At 41.8% G+C, this 15,945-nt stretch overlaps 2 protein-coding genes across 3 annotated transcripts in view; one reads left to right on the forward strand and one right to left on the reverse strand.

Annotated features, from left to right (window-relative positions):
• LOC118453432 (protein NLRC3-like) overlaps positions 1-3,928 on the reverse strand; it is an 815,502-nt gene extending 811,574 nt beyond the window's left edge. For both annotated transcript variants that reach the window (XM_087837957.1, XM_087837961.1), the window contains exons 1-2: positions 3,846-3,928; positions 3,660-3,761 (exon numbers count right to left, since the gene is read on the reverse strand). In XM_087837957.1, the coding sequence (XP_087694083.1) occupies positions 3,660-3,761; positions 3,846-3,922 (179 nt within the window). In that variant the 5' untranslated portion in view covers positions 3,923-3,928. The remainder of the gene's footprint in view (positions 1-3,659; positions 3,762-3,845) is intronic.
• The window catches only part of LOC148105994 (Fc receptor-like B), a 385,026-nt gene that overhangs the window by 51,447 nt on the left and 317,634 nt on the right, over positions 1-15,945 (forward strand). The gene's annotated exons all lie outside the window — the stretch shown is intronic.

Consider the following 15,945-nt stretch of genomic DNA (forward strand, 5'->3'; position numbering starts at 1 on the left):
TCAAACATTTAGAGACAGAGTGGAGTTCTAGATAAACATAATGTAGCAAACCACATAAGGATGGAGCGTTGGAATCAATAAGATGGTGAAATAACACGCAGGAAAAATGTTGATCATGTTGATTATGTTTATTCCAGTTTGCGGAGATTGGCTAATCTGACCAGGAAATGTTATAAATGAACAGTCAGCGTTAAAGTCACCTTTGACAGTCCAGACTAAGATGGCGTTGGACATCTTCACGGCGGAAAAGGGTTGGTGTGACAAAGGTGTGGTTTGGCTTGTTGTATGTATATTTCAAGATGATATGGCTCTGGATGGACCAGTTACCAGGGCATGGAAGGAGGACAGACTCATTAAATGAGGAGAAGGAATTTTCTGGGGTTGAAGATCCTCTGGGTGAGTGGTTGACTAAAAGCATGCATAAAATAAAAGCTATCTTTTGTTATTGATTGGTAATAGATTGATAACTGGCCAAATTTACAGCTGTATTGACTTGTGGACGTAGTCTACTCCATGTTTAAGCATTCTAATTAACAGATTGAAAATAGTGACATTAAAGGAAGAATATGCAGCGCCACCCTGTCAGATGCCAGTGCCAGTGGGGTCAGTGATGAATCAGGTGAGCTGGATTCCTGGCTGAATTAAAACATAGATGCCCCTGCTGTGGTCAGTAAGGGAAAAACAGGGGGAAATAAAATTGAAAAGAGGCATTTATAAACGTTAATGTGTGAAGTTTATAAACGGGATAAAAAGGGGGTGTTTTACTGTTATTTTAGCATCAGCATTATTGTTACATCAGAATCATATAACAAGCATTGCATTGAACATTTATTGAAGCTATTGACATTACATTAACATTTGTATTACAGTGATTGTTATAACCTCATGTTAATCTTCTATTTACAGGTGTCAAAAGTAGTCAACAAGTTCATGTTGAAGTGAAGTTCATATTAATACCGGTTTTGTTTGTAGACAATTGTGAAGACGCAGGCTCTGGGCGGAGCCAGGAGTTGAACAGATCTAACATGACAATTAAATTGATTTCATTCCTTGGCACAGGATAACAAGACTGGAGCAACGACACTGGATAGGAGAAAGTCTGATACTTTCAAAGATATAAGGTCACTAACCTTTTCTTTTAATTTTCTAGCTCCGTTGAATTGACACATGGGAATGTGTCAAAAAAAGGGGGGGGGGAGATTAGAAGATAAAATGCCTGTGTTCACGAGAAGCTGAGTACCACACTGGAGAGGAAACCGTGGGACGGTAGGCGGAAGGAAACACATGATTTTTTGAAAAGGGGTGGGGACACATGTTAGAATTAAAAATGGCTAATTTGTTTTTGATGTTTTTCATTAGAATGAGTGGTTTTAATCATTTTCATACACACCTTGCAAATGTGCTTATAATGAGTTGGCACTCGGTCTTTTGAAGGTCATAAGCTTCGTTCGGCGATAGTCCGGACTGATAAAGTGTAGGAAATGCCAGTGCAGCGGGCTAAATGCAAACACGCTTACACACACATACACTAAATTAGGATAAGTCCTTGGGAGATTCTGAATGTTCTAAACCAATTCTGAACCACCAAAGTTCAACAACATTAGATTGTTAGAGCTAGGAAAAGACGTGTTTTGGTTTTCTGTCTCTTACAGAGAAAGGAACAGACACCAGACGAGGTCACAGATATACGAGGATCCTTCGCAGCAGAGACAGACACAGTGATTGCTGAAACACCAACTGGGTTCAAGTGTCATGGCATTTTGGGCTCCAGCTAGTCACCTCAAAAGGATGGATCCCATAAACACAGCAATAACCATGAAGGGGTTGGCAGAAATCCAGGAACACCAGACCAACGACGTTCGAGAGGCTCTTGGTCAAAAAGGGGAACACAGCTGTGACCCCAGAATACACAGATCATTGTTTGAAATCGGGGCAGAATAATCTCCTGATCTGTACAACGACTGAAGGGTTGTCTAACCCCTGAGGTTGAAGAAAGAAGAGCAGAGGATCACCCGACTGGAAGACACTGGTGCCTACAGCAATAAAATAAAGGCTAAAAGCTTCTCGGACAGAGGTTCTAGTCTGAGTACGTTTGAAGGGTATAAGGTAGCACCGAAATAAAGCTGTGGGAGAACTGGGGAGTGATGGGAGTGTCATCTGTACCTACTATTGTTGTTGTAATAATAGTTTTTCTTGCATCTGAACTGCGCAAACACAGAGGTCATCTCACATATGGTTCACCCAACAGGGGGACAAAGGGCCTCAGGAGTAAGAAGAAATGAACCCGGCAACACTGGATTGCAGGGTGTAAGTGAGCTCTTTAAGTCTAAAGAGCTCATCAGGGGGAATTGTCGGATTGTAATATTATTTTATGCCATGTTAGACCCCTACTTAAAGATTGTGAATTATTATGTAGTTTTAGTTTGCATTATTCTCCTGAATTAGAAGAAGGTGATAACTATTACATTTGTTAAACTGATTTGCATTACATTAGACTGTTGATTTATTGTGAATGAATGATATTGTTTTATGATGCATTATACTGCTGAGTTATAAGAAAATACTGTTCGCAGAAAATCATCGCCTTATTTGTCTGATTAGAAGAGAACAGAGCATACTACCCCATCTCAGCAGGAGCAGATAAACAGGGAGCCAAGGTCGTAGCTTAGGCGCTGTGTGAGAGAAAGAATGTGAATGTTTAGGGTTTTATGATTAGGTGGGGGCCACTAGAGGCTATAAGAGTTTGATCAAGGCTCCACCATTTTGAGATCTGATGCTGTCTGCTGTATGGTGTCCATCTCCCACGCGTGTGTTCATTAAATCATCGTTTGATTCAACCCGGCCGGACCAGTGTTGTGATTTTGGTTTTCCACTTGTATCGATCCCCAATATTTGAATCCGTAACACAAGCTTAAATATAAAGTTGAAAAAATGTAATTGCAGCTATTGATCAAGTAATTGCAATTAATCACGATTAATGACAGAAAATTGTGTCATTAATTAGTCATTTTTTAATCTACTGACAGCACTAGTGTTTACTCTTGAGCCTCCAACTGTTTTACGCCCTTTCAACACCTTCGTGGTCAAAAACGTACACGCACAAAAGCTACAATAAATTCCTCATGCAACAATAGGACAGACACACAATCCATTTATCTCTTTGTCTCAAACACACACACGTGTACTCAAAGCCTCGATTTGTTCATATTTCATCTGTTGTGTTTTTATCTTCAGTGTTTTCAGTGTTGGTGCATTTTACACCAAAAATGTTTCCATTGATGAATCAGATTGATTTGAATGTGTTTCACACACATCCATACAAATCACTCCCTGGTGGTCACATGACTCTATAACATAACAGGAGTCATGTGACAAGAGTTTCGTGCTGTGGCCTAAAATGTCAAAATGGTTGAATGTGGTGGAGTAAAAATGTGAGATATCAACTTTTCTTCAGTATGAAATGTTTGCAGGGCCTGACAGGAAGTGGACGCTCTGATCACTTCCTGTTTGCTGAAGTGGGTTTTCAGTTGTTTGCAAACCAAAGGCTTGTTTTAAAAGACAGTTTAAATGGGACTGAGGGAACGACGTGTTTGTTCTGCAGTTTATATCCAACAACATCAAGCAGTTTAATCAAAGAGTTCATGTTACTAACAGCTCACCTCTCTGCAGCAGACACAGGCTGCACTTTAAAAGCAAGGGGAAGATCTTTAGACGTGTCACTCTGTAAGGACACAGAGCTGGGTGGAGGTCCAGGTGGGTTCCTGTGAATAATGATGGAGCAGTGATGTGAGTGCTGAGCTGTGACATGGAGAAGAGTCATGGACAGTTAGAGATGGTCATCTCACCTCTGAGCTTTGGTCTGGCTCTCTCTGGCTCTTTTAGAGGGAGGGACTCCCTCCTCTCTGTCCTCACACTGATCCATGCTGCTCAATTCACATCAGCTCACACACACTTTCTACCTTCACCTGCAGAGGAAACAAATCATTCATGTGCACATTAACTGAAATCCTCCTTTCCATCATGTGTGCTGTCCAAATATCAGCTGCTTCTTTCCTGCTTCATCTCAGTGTCAGCTGAATGCAGTCAGACAGCAGTGTGAGGCAGAGGAAGCTGCCATCAGCTGCTCTACTATCAGTCCACTAGATGGAGCCGTGAAGCACACACGATGCATTCACTGACACACACTGATTCACTGTGACTGGAAGCTTCAGTCAGTCCAACACGTGTGAACAACATTTTAAACATTTCAGCTGATCCATGATTCAAAGAGGATCAGCAGAGTTAAAGCTTCACACTAATTCTTCCTGCTGAGTTTGCAGAGAACTGCACAGACACTGATTTACTGCTAATGAGAAGCTTCTTCCATCCAGTAATTCATCATCCATCAGCTCTACTGCTGCTCTCAGTCCTGGACTCTGATCACAAACTAAAAGCAGCTTTTTAACTCGTGTCTGTGAGAACTCTTAGTGTTAGCTTAGCGTTAGCTTAGTGTTAGATTAGCATTAGCATGCTGTGTGGCTAGCTTAGCGTCAGAGCTCTGCAGGTGTCTCGTGTGTAAATATTAATCACAGTGACAGTAAAGGAGGTAAAGGGCTGTGACGTCATCACGTACGCTGCGTCCTCTGTGGGCTCTGAGTGAACTCACAAAGTACAAACTACAAGTACACAAACACGAACGTAGCTCAGAGTGGCGGACACACTCGGCCTCGTTGGTCCAGCTGTGAGTCCGTTACCGTGAACTATGGAGCGGCAGATTTGTGCTGAACTAAGCTGCACACAGCTGATGTTAGCCAGGAAAACATTACACACTGACTTTAATGGAGAGACCGGAAATACAAACACACACAGTTTGTTGTGTGAAGAAATCAAACATGAGCTGAACAAACAGTAAAGTTCCTAAAGACAAACTGTTAAAGGAGGAAACAAAGCAAACTTACAGTTTCTTCACACACCAACAACAAGCTCCACTCCACACCTGGACACTAAACACGGACACACAGGTGAGCTGCTTCCTGGAAGGAGGCGGGACTCCACCTGAAACTCAGCACAGGTGGGAGGGGCTCAGCTCTGTGTGTGCTGATGTGTTAACTTTAAAAATATGCCGTCTGACTGCTCAGACTGAGTCAGAGTAAAGTTCACATGCTGACGTGTGGAGACATGAAACCTTGTTGTAGCTGCAGGTGTGAACACACTGATCCCAGATCAGCTCTGCTGTATTTGTAACATGAACATTTCTGCTGCAAAGCTTCAAATGTTCAGCATGTTTCTCTGTTTCCAGTCTATAGATCCAGTCACACTTTCTACCTTCACCTGTGCAGTAAAGACTGAGAGCAGAGGTGAAACCAACCGTCCAATCAGTGAGCAGCATCAACACCTGAGCTTCATTCAGACTCTGTTATTGAAGATGTTGTTGGTACAAAGTTCATCTGCTGCTCACATGAATCCATGAAAGATTTATTTCACTGAATGTTTCTTCAAAGCTCATTTCAACCTGAAACCTTGAAGTCATGATTGAAAAGTGCAGACTGAGAGTGGATCACATGATGTTTAAGGTGTGTCATGTGACATGTTCAGTATTGTCACACATGTCTAGATTGTCCCTGATATCATAGCTGCTCAAACACTGATGATTATATTTGAAGAATTATTACTGATGGCAGCAAAGTTTGAATTGAGCTCTCTGTCTGTGCTGATTTGTCGCCCTCTGGAGGTCAAAGCACAAACTGCATGATGTCACTGTAACCACCACAGTGACAGGAAGTGTTTTTATGACTGAAACACTGAAATGTTGCTAACGGCTGTCGTTAGGCTCACTGACAGCAGTGCTGATGTGTTCATGTCAAACACTGGCTCAGGTCAGACTCCTTCATCCTTCTCCAGCGTGAGGCCGCCCTCAGACCCACAGGAGCTCTGACCTTTGACCTCCTGACCGTAACCATTTTAGTCTTGTTGCACCTTTAAATGCAAATCCATCCAAACTGTGGCCGAGCAAAAGAAGCTGGAAGTTGTTCTATGAATGATGTTGTCGAAGGAGCTTGAAAGAAAAGCGTCTGGACTTCTTTAAGTTGCTTGAAGAGGGACTCGGACGTCTTAATGCCCACTCACATCCTGGGACATTTGATCACAGGAAATCACATGATAGCGTGGGGCTAGATCTCACAATGGGTTCACCCAAAACCTTGGCTGATTGTGACCCACACCCGTTTTCACACCGTGGCTCGTGTGATTAGGTAGAGGATCAACAGGGGCTCCATGTCCCTGAATTTAAACTGAATTTAAACACACCGTGCACAATGCCAAGTTAGATAAGGGTTAAAAGAACAAGATAAGAATGAATAAAAAGATAAAATAAGGATAAAAAATAACTTAAAAAAATAAAATAAAAAGATAAATAACTCCAAATAAGTACAAATAAATAACTGAAGACACGTGTGGTCTGCAAATGTTGATGTACATGGATGTACAAAGGAGTTTAATGTGCAAAATGAACTTAGTGTGCAAAGTGACCTGATGTGCAAACTGCAGTTTGAGGTCGGTCAGCTGTTCAGGAGTCTGATAGCAGTGGGGAAGATGGAGTTGTTGAGTCTGGATGTTCTAGATTTCACACTTCTGAACCTTCGTCTCGAGGGCAGAGGTGTGTCTCTCCTCTGGACTCTGTGATGGTAGCTGCTCTGCAGAGAGGGCAGCGGGGTCCTGATGATCTTCTCCACAGTTGTTATCACTCTCTGCAGGCGTTTGCGGTTTGCAGTAGTGCTGCCATACCATGCAGTGATGCAGCTGGTCAGAGTGCACTCCACAGTGCAGCTGTAGAACTTGCTGAGGATCTTGGCCAACATACCAAATTTCCTCAGCCTCCTCAGGAAATACAGCAGCTGCTGAGCGTTCTTGACCAGCTGTGTTGTGTTCAGTGTCCAGCTGAGGTCCTCACTGATGTGGACGCCCAGGTACTGCTGCTCACCCTCTCCACTTCACGCTCCCGGGTAAACAGCGGCTGGTGAGGCCTCTTCTTCTTCCTCGTGTCCACTATCATCTCCTTTGTCTTATCAGTGTTGAGGGTGAGGTTGTTGTCCTCACACCGTGACACCAGACCAGCCTCCTCTCTCCTATAAGCCACGTCGTCCTCTCCAGTGATGCGACCGATCACTGCAGTGTCATCCGTGAACTTCAAAATGATGTTGTCTTTGTTGGAGGCGACACAGTCATGGGTGACCAGGGTGTAGAGGATGGGACTGAGGACGCAACCCTGTGGGACGCCAGTGTTTGTCTGCCAGTCAAAAAGTCCTGTAGCCAGTCACAGAGGGTGGAGGGTGCAGGCCGAGTGTAGCCAGTCACAGAGGGTGGAGGGTGCAGGCCGAGTGTAGCCAGTCACAGAGGGTGGAGGGTGCAGGTCGAGTGTAGCCAGTCACAGAGGGTGGAGGGTGCAGGCCGAGTGTAGCCAGTCACAGAGGGTGGAGGGTGCAGGTCGAGTGTTGCCAGCTTGTGAGTGAGTTTGTGTGGGATCACAGGATTGAAAGCCGAGCTGTAATCAACTAAAAGTACCCTGATGTATGAGTCTTTGTTTTCCAGGTGGGAGAGGTAGTAGTGAAGGGCAGTTTTCCCACAAAACAGCACAACCAAGGACTCAGAAGCACAACATCAAATACAACAAGTTAAAATGCTGGGTCACAAAGACCTGTGACAGACTCACCTTTAACTGCCCAAGACTGCGTCTGAATCTTTGGACCAACTTCAGGGATTAACTCAGTGATGTCAGTAAGACAGAAAAGGTTTTCAAATCAAGCTCACTGGGTGTGTTGCAGAGTATATAGTTAGTGTAGTTGTTGTTTTGTGTGTCAGTTCTACTACTAAGTGTCACAGTTGCTGAAAAAAATCCACCAAATAATAATAATTTAAATTCAAATCGTTCCTCCAACTCATTTAGTAGCCATTCAAGCAGTTTGTTTCTTACAAAATCCTCCAAGAAATGAACCTGAAAGATAAACTGTAATATTTAACCAGACTAGATCTTTGTAATACATTTCTGTGTCATGTTCCTGTTCCACACAGGTGCATACTGTGGAAATCTCTGTGGCCATGTAGTGGTGAGGTTGCTACCCAGTGTGGTTATGGGGTTTAAATAGAGTGACTATTGGACCAATTTCACCAATGTCACCAATTTTCTAAAGAAATATATTTCAGAAGGTGCTGTTGACATGAAAATCTCACCAGATGTGGCAACAACCCATCAAATCCACACATGCAAAGTAATCAAACCACACGTTTCCATAGATTATGTGTAATAAAGAGAAATAAGACAGGGAAAAAGTCTTGAACACACTTGCTGCAGTTTGTTTAATACTTTGTACAAAAGCCTTTGTGTATGATGACAGCATCAAGATGCCTCCTGTGTGGACAAATTAGTCGTACGCATGTAATCTGTGCACTGTGGGCGTGGCTCTACACAAAGTGACAGATAGTCTCCGAGGTAACCACCATGAGATGCTCAAATGCTCTTAACTTGCACATCACATGTGCTCAGATGTTTCTCCACATCAACAGGGCCCCTTCTATAAACTGTGAGGATTCAGGTCAATGGAAGAAGAAATGACATAAAAGTTTATATTAAATAAACTGAAAATAACAAACCCAAAGCAACAAATGAGTTTTGCATCAATCATTGGTTTTTAATTTGAGATCTACGTAAGAATGCTAATCACAAACTGCTAATGAACTTCTACCATGGAGATCCTTCTGCTGCACACTGTGGTTCAGCTGCTGTGGAGGACAAGAGGAAACTGCAGCGGGTGGTGAGGGCAGCAGAGCGGCCCTGGGCCCGACACTAACCTCCCTCAGAGACATTTATATACTGGCAATGTCGTCCTCAAGGACCCCCTGGACACTCACTCCACCCCCCACCCCTTCCCTCTGGTAGGTGCTACAGGTCGATCAGGTCAATGACAAACAGACTCAATAAAAGGTTTTACCCACATGAACTTACAATGCCCCACTGTGTGTGTGTAGAGCAAAGATGTGAAGCAGCATAAGACTCACATGTGATGCTGTCCTACATGCATAGAACTAAGTGACAAAGTGATCATGAAATAAAGAAATGTCCCATCACAGATTTTTTGCCTGACAGCTGTGTTCACAGAATAAAGAGTTTGAGTCCCTCACTGACTCAAACTCCTTCAGTGACACTTCCAGCCTTGCAGATTAGTTTGCTGATCCTGATGCATCTCTGGAGCTGATGCTGTCCCCCAGCAGACAACAACAACATAGATGCACTCACTAGTCCACTTTACCCTCTAATCACATCTCTGACATCTGCAGGTTGCTCCAGTAGAGACTCTTGTGCAATGCCAGCTGTTTGTGTTTGTATTTGTCTGTAGGTACACATTAGATATGAGCATAGACGCACACACACAAGTGAACACAGGAGCACAGATGGTTTCCATCTCCACCTGCTTCCCTCTTTCTTCACACAACTGTGAGGATGATGAAGAGGTTTCAGGACGAGGTGGTCAGCGAGCACAGGATAAAGCAGGGCCATGAAACTCTCTCGTGCAGCAGATGTTTAATAAGACTCAGCTTTAGGCTTCTTTTTCCACCTGGCAGCAAAGTAACAGCTTCACTAATGTGAACAGTCACAATGTTAAACGTTTCTATATTTTCATATATTTTTATACGTCATCTGTTGATGCTGCAGAATAAAGTCTGTTAACAGAGTCCAGGATGTGTAGAGCAGGTCCAGCTCTCCCTTTACTGTGTCCACTTTCATCAGCCCCTGTGAAGTGACACAGAGTGCATCTGTGTCTGTTAGCTGTTGTTTATTGTGAAGAAGACAGATGGAACAAATGAACACACACTTTTAGAGAAATCTGAAAAAGAAACACATGCTTGGGCTCCTTCTGTGCTCGTCTTTATTAATGCTGATCTTTCTTTCCTGTTTGTTCTTTGGCACAAGCTTCAGTCTTTTCTCCCAGGGCTCCTTCACACTTATAAATACACCTACATTCATTTATACACAAACATCATGAAACAAAGGGGCGGCTTTGTAAAAGAGGACATAAGATCCTCTCTGAACAGCACATTAATATCAAACACAGGACTAAACAGGATATACTAAGTCTGTGGTGTTTTCATTATTACTTGCTAAGTATTTTTCCAGTGGTTTGAAATGTGACTCAAGTCTGATTCTTCTACTGTGTGTGAACTCTAAGCAGCTGCATTAAACACCTGCTTTTCAAACGAGGCTCAATTCTATGACTCTGTGAATGTAAACTTTTGTCACCTGCATAAATAACAATACTTGATCTAGTAAGGACTGCAGTGCTCCTATGATCCCAGCTTATAGATGGAGGCTAGCATAAGAGGCTCACCAGCTAAAGCAGCACACCTGGGTCTCCCAGCCTATTAAAAGCAGCCCTTTGCTTCACCTGCTTCACTAAACATTATTATTATTATTTAAGCAGAGTGGTGTGATTTATGTAGGCATTGCTGTGTGACAGGATGACTTTTCTTGCACACCCACTGTTGTGGATAGGCGTAGCTTTGGGTCACGTGGTGTCGGTAATAGTAATAGTGATTGCTATATCACCTGTTCACGTCCCGAGGGAATTTTTGTGAATGAGTGGGTGATGGGAGAAGTCGACTTTTGCTGACCGCTCAAGCTTAGAATGTTTATTTTGATCACTGTTTTTCTGGATTTTAAGGATTTGATAACAAATAAAGAAGTTTTTAATCTGGAACTTTGACTTACGTTTTGAACAGCGGGCACGTCAACATTATCCCCCTATTCAGCTGCTCGGCGACTGAAAGGCTTGACAGTCGCCAATACCCACCAAATGAGGGCGCACATGCTTCCACGCCCACTGGTGACTGCACACATCCTTTGAAGGAAGCATTTCATTCATCCCTAACAAATGGAACAAAACACTGTGCAGCGTGTTCAGGTTTGAACGTGGCCCTGGCCTCTCTCTGCATCCACCTGCATCGGCCTTCTTGTGTGTTGTACCTCCAACAACCCAACAGCACATCCACTCCCTGCTGAACTGCTTGGTAAAGTTTGAATAAATTCTACTTTCTTTGTAGGTACATTTCATCTGTGAACTCCTGAACTCCTTTACAGCAAAGGCTGCAACTCATTGGTGGTTATGTCACCATGAGAAGATTTTATTATTTCCAGAATCTTTTAGGATCATTCAGATGTTTAGTAGTTTTTGAAGGACAGGATTCTGATTTGGCCTTTTTAATGAAGGAGGCTGAACGATTTCCGAGCTGCCACAAATCAGCCAATCTGCTCCAGATTTAGTTTCTCTGGCCTGAGCAGCATCCCTGTTTTTAAGGAGACTGCATAGCTGAGGAGAAAACCAAGGATTGTTTCTGCATTTCACTCTAAATCTGAGCATGGGGGCATGCTTATTTATCATTTTGATAAAAGTGTCATAAAAATAATTCCATGCCAGCTCACCATTGGTGATCAGGTAGATTCTGTTCCAGTTATAGTCCCATAAATCATGAAGCTTGCTGACAGAAAAGCTTCAAATCTCCTTTGAAAGCTGTTTGTGGTCTTGATTGTGGGAGCTTCAGTTGTCTGACTCCAGTTGCCACACAGTGGTCACTGATATCATTTGCAAAAACCCCAGTGTGACAATATTTATCAGTGAAACAGAAATCAGGAAGTGACGACTTTTCTTTGCTAAGGCTAAGCTGTGCTTTCTACCACAGTTGGGAAAAGAGGAAAGAGAGTATATTATCCTTAATGTATTAGGAAAAAAGAAATCTGATACAAAACTGATATAACCACAATAGTCACATATCAAGTAACCAGAGTACAGCTGTGCAGGACTTTTATTGTGAAAAGTAGGAAGAGGAAACAGTTTTCATGAGCAAGCTTTTCTGACATGTGTATTCAGTGGTTGAGAGGAGGCGGCAGACAGCAGGACAGTCAAAAACTCCGACCACACTGGTACTGGGAATCCCACAGTGCTCGTCCTTTAATAAACACTCCTCACCAACAAGGCCCAGCTGAACGGCTGCTGTCTCATCATACATGAAGCGAGCAGCGTTCATACAACAGAGGGCAGGGGCGCATGCTTGTGACATCACTAAACATGAAGTTGTCTTAAAGAGACACCACACTATTGCGACTGTTACACATGGAAACTTATAAGCATAACTTCTCTCCAACAAACGTGGAATAACAGGAAGATCCTTTATAAACACAATTTCTTCTTCTTTATATGGAGGAATTAACTGGAAACAAACTTGGCTGCATGAAGGACAATTTAAAGGAGTTTCTTATAAAATACTACAGAACTTTAAAATTTAGAGACGAAGCCAAGAAGACACTGCAGAGGTTTCAGCCTGATGTGAACTGTTCTGCTTCTTTCTGTGAGTTACGCACTGAAACTATTTATCATCTATTTGATCAGAATATAAACAGCAGAATCAGAGTTATTTCTAACAGCAGTCTGTTTCATTATTGATCCAACAGCACAGATTTATCACTGATCTGTTAAACCTGATCACTTAACCCTTTCACACACAGTGGTCACTACAGTTACAGCTATTCAAAGGCTACAACCATTTACAAATATTACTAAAACTAAAATGAGAGAACAATCAGGTGTTGCAATAAGATGCTCCACAAATGATGTGTGTCAGTAAAAACAAGTTTGTCCACCAAAAGACAGAAGAGCACAGGGACAAACCTGCAGCCTGACAACAGCAGGTGTATCACTGCGCTGGTTTTCTACTTAGTGACAGTGTTTACAAATGTGCCTTTGTGACATTCATTAGTGCCCTCAATGACACACAAAACGACTACACAACAGAACAGCTACACAACACACTAAGTAAACACTCCACACTAAACGTCACAAATCTCCCACATCTAAAAGCTCTCTCTCTCTCTCTCTCTCTCACTCGCTCGCTTTGTCTCGCTGCCGTTACCGTCACTCCCAAAACTTTTCCCTCTTCCTAAACAACCAAATCCCACATGTTGACTTTTTTTAATTGGTCAACATGGGGCATTTTTCCACTGATAGGAAACGTGGATTTTTCCCTTTCTTTACTGTTTTTGCGCTGTCCTTAGAAAACGCTTAAAACACACAAACGTGAGGACAGTGTTTAGTAAAAAGCGTGGCTGATATATATCATCATAACTCTGGATTTACTGGCCTGTAATTAAAATTTTAAAACACTGAAGCTCGAACTTTCAATGTGGCTGAAACAGAGACTCAGCGTGGCTGCAGCTTGTTGCTGTGTCAGCTTACATCAGTCATGTGATTTGGAGGTGCAGCGTGTCCGTGGACCACAGAGGGTTAATAACACTCACCTTCCATTTCCACAGTGTAACATCCACCCACACAGTAAAAAACAGAGTGTCAATTTTACACTTAGAGTTGATTTTAACTCTGTTTCAGATAACATTTGGTCCCACTCAAAATTAGAGTAAAATTTACTCTATGGCCAGTGTTAACTTTTTAGTGTTAATTCTACTCAGTTTAGTGTCAAAATTAACAACAAAATGTGTAAAAATATTTAACACTGAGGGTTATTCACACTGTTTAGAGTAATATGATTTCACTTTATAGAGTTATTTTTAGTCCAAGTTCACTCTAATGTGTAATAATATTTCATTTTCATTATTTTTTCATATTTATCATATGATGCTATATTTCTAAATGGCTGTGATCTATCCTATATTGTGAAAATAACTACAAACATACAGGTTACAGTAACAGCATTTATTAGCATAACAAACTCTTACAAATGACAGTAGCTATGATGCTCACCAGAGAAAGCAATATGGGACCACAAAGAGAGCGTTGTCATTCACTCCATACGACAATTGTATGTCAAAAGGCCTGGGATAATGCAGGCTGTCAACATGAAAGACAACTAAATCTTGCTTTGTCCTGGTCAACTCATAGGCATGGAAATGTTCTTGAAAGGCTACTGTACATAATGGCAAAGTGAGAAGTACCAGTTTCTCGTGTATTATCAGAACTGACTCAATCTGGTAAAACAGGCATTTCAGACACTGCCACAAATAACCAAATGCGGGCGGTAAACAATACCATTCTGTTTCGCCCAGTTCACTTTCATAACTTGAACTCTATTGGGCAGTTGCATTGCTATTGAAATTCCAGAACCTCCTTTTACCATATCTAAAGACACCATTTTTCCTGGACCAATGTCTAACCGACTAAAGGCTGTTGAAGATTGCCAAATGTATGCCATATAATTCTGCTGTTTTTTGGCCAGCGTTTTGGTGATATTTTTGAATGATTTGAGCTGTTTCTTGAAAAAATTGTGCTTACCTTCATAGCGCATGCACCAACTATGAAGGACAGGCCCTATTTTTTGGATGCAGCGAGGATAATGGATAAGAAAATGGTGCTTTGGTAAAAGGTTTTTCTGGGGATACAACATCTTGAACAGTTTGTGGTGTTCCACAATCAAATGTTTTAAATATACACACATACCTTGAGATAACATAGGAGAAAATACAATATTAACTATCTGTAGTAATAAAAGTAGTAGGCCCCAATGTTGGTCAGTAGAGGTTACCAAATCTCCAAACATGAGGGGAACATTCCTCAGTAAGCACCATGTCTGAATAGCATTCAGTCCCAGATCATTAGACTCTCCACCTAAATTCACAGCCACTGGCCTATTGTTTTTCTCCATGAATCCATAATCAAAACTTTGTATTCTCAAATTCAGTTCTTCCAATGTAAGATGTTGTTCTTTTAAATACAAAAACAATAACTTCAGTTCGTACTGGGCCACTCCTTCCAAAACATCATGCATCACATCAACTGAGAAGTTCTCAGTTGATGTGAAAATATGTCAGTGAATTCAATAAGCATGAACTCTTTACACCAAAAACATAAGGAAGCAATGGATTATTAGACATTTCCTGACAGTGAGCAGTGTGGTTGTCTTTGGTGCGCAACACTATTTTGGGGGAATCTTCAGAGAATTCTGTTTGAAAGTCATCTTTTTCAGCTAAACAAAACCTGCAACAGTACCTTGCACTGAAAGACTCCACCAGACCAAACAAGCTATGTAAGCCTAAATTATCACCAGTGACCTGTACCACACTACCACGAACATAACCACCAAACAGTGGAATCTCAATACCATCGCTCTCTAACACTTTAATGTCTCGAACAATAGGAGCAAGAATTTCACTAAAACCATAACGTTTCAGATCTTGTGCATGAAATAAGGCACAAAGGTGTATGTTGGCCAAAAATGAATTCCATTTGGGAGAGAAGTTTCTTAACGTAAAATATACTGCACCCAACTCGTGAATACCTCGCTTGGAACCAAGAGGATTTGCAACCTCAAAGTCATCATAGAACATTTGGATCTGAACTGTGTGCTTTTCTGTTGAAAAAAGAGTCTTCAATAGAGATCCATCACAAATATCTCTGAGTCTTGAATCACAAGTGTCGGATTTTTTCAACATTTCTCCAACATGCTGACTCTTAAATATTGATTCCAATGTTGATATTATTGGAACATACATGAATTTATCTTGAACAACTGCCTGATCATATGTTCCAGTCTTATTATTTCGCCTTGTGTCAAATCTTGAGCCAATTACACATTCAGCTGGTTCTACAGTTTCCCACTTGTCTGATAAATATTTTGACCTCTTGTACTCCGAATTAAGAACTGAGAAAGGATTCTCTAACTCATCAAAACATGCTTCAACTTTCTTGCACATTTCTGTTTCTCTTTCATTACTAAATACATGCTTAATGACTGTTTCTTTAGCATGTTGTTGGATATCTTGAACAATCTCTTCCATGGAATTCACTACAGAATTCACTACACTTTGGCCTACACCTGCTGCCTTTAGATCAGAAATAACAGCTGCACAACTATTTACAAGGTCTGCTGAAGATAATTCCCACTCAGCCTCTAAATGTTCAGGCACCACATCAT

Source organism: Neolamprologus brichardi, chromosome 3 (genome assembly GCF_056152115.1).
Source record: "Neolamprologus brichardi isolate AB-2024 chromosome 3, ASM5615211v1, whole genome shotgun sequence".
In the NCBI taxonomy this organism is placed as follows: domain Eukaryota; kingdom Metazoa; phylum Chordata; class Actinopteri; order Cichliformes; family Cichlidae; genus Neolamprologus; species Neolamprologus brichardi.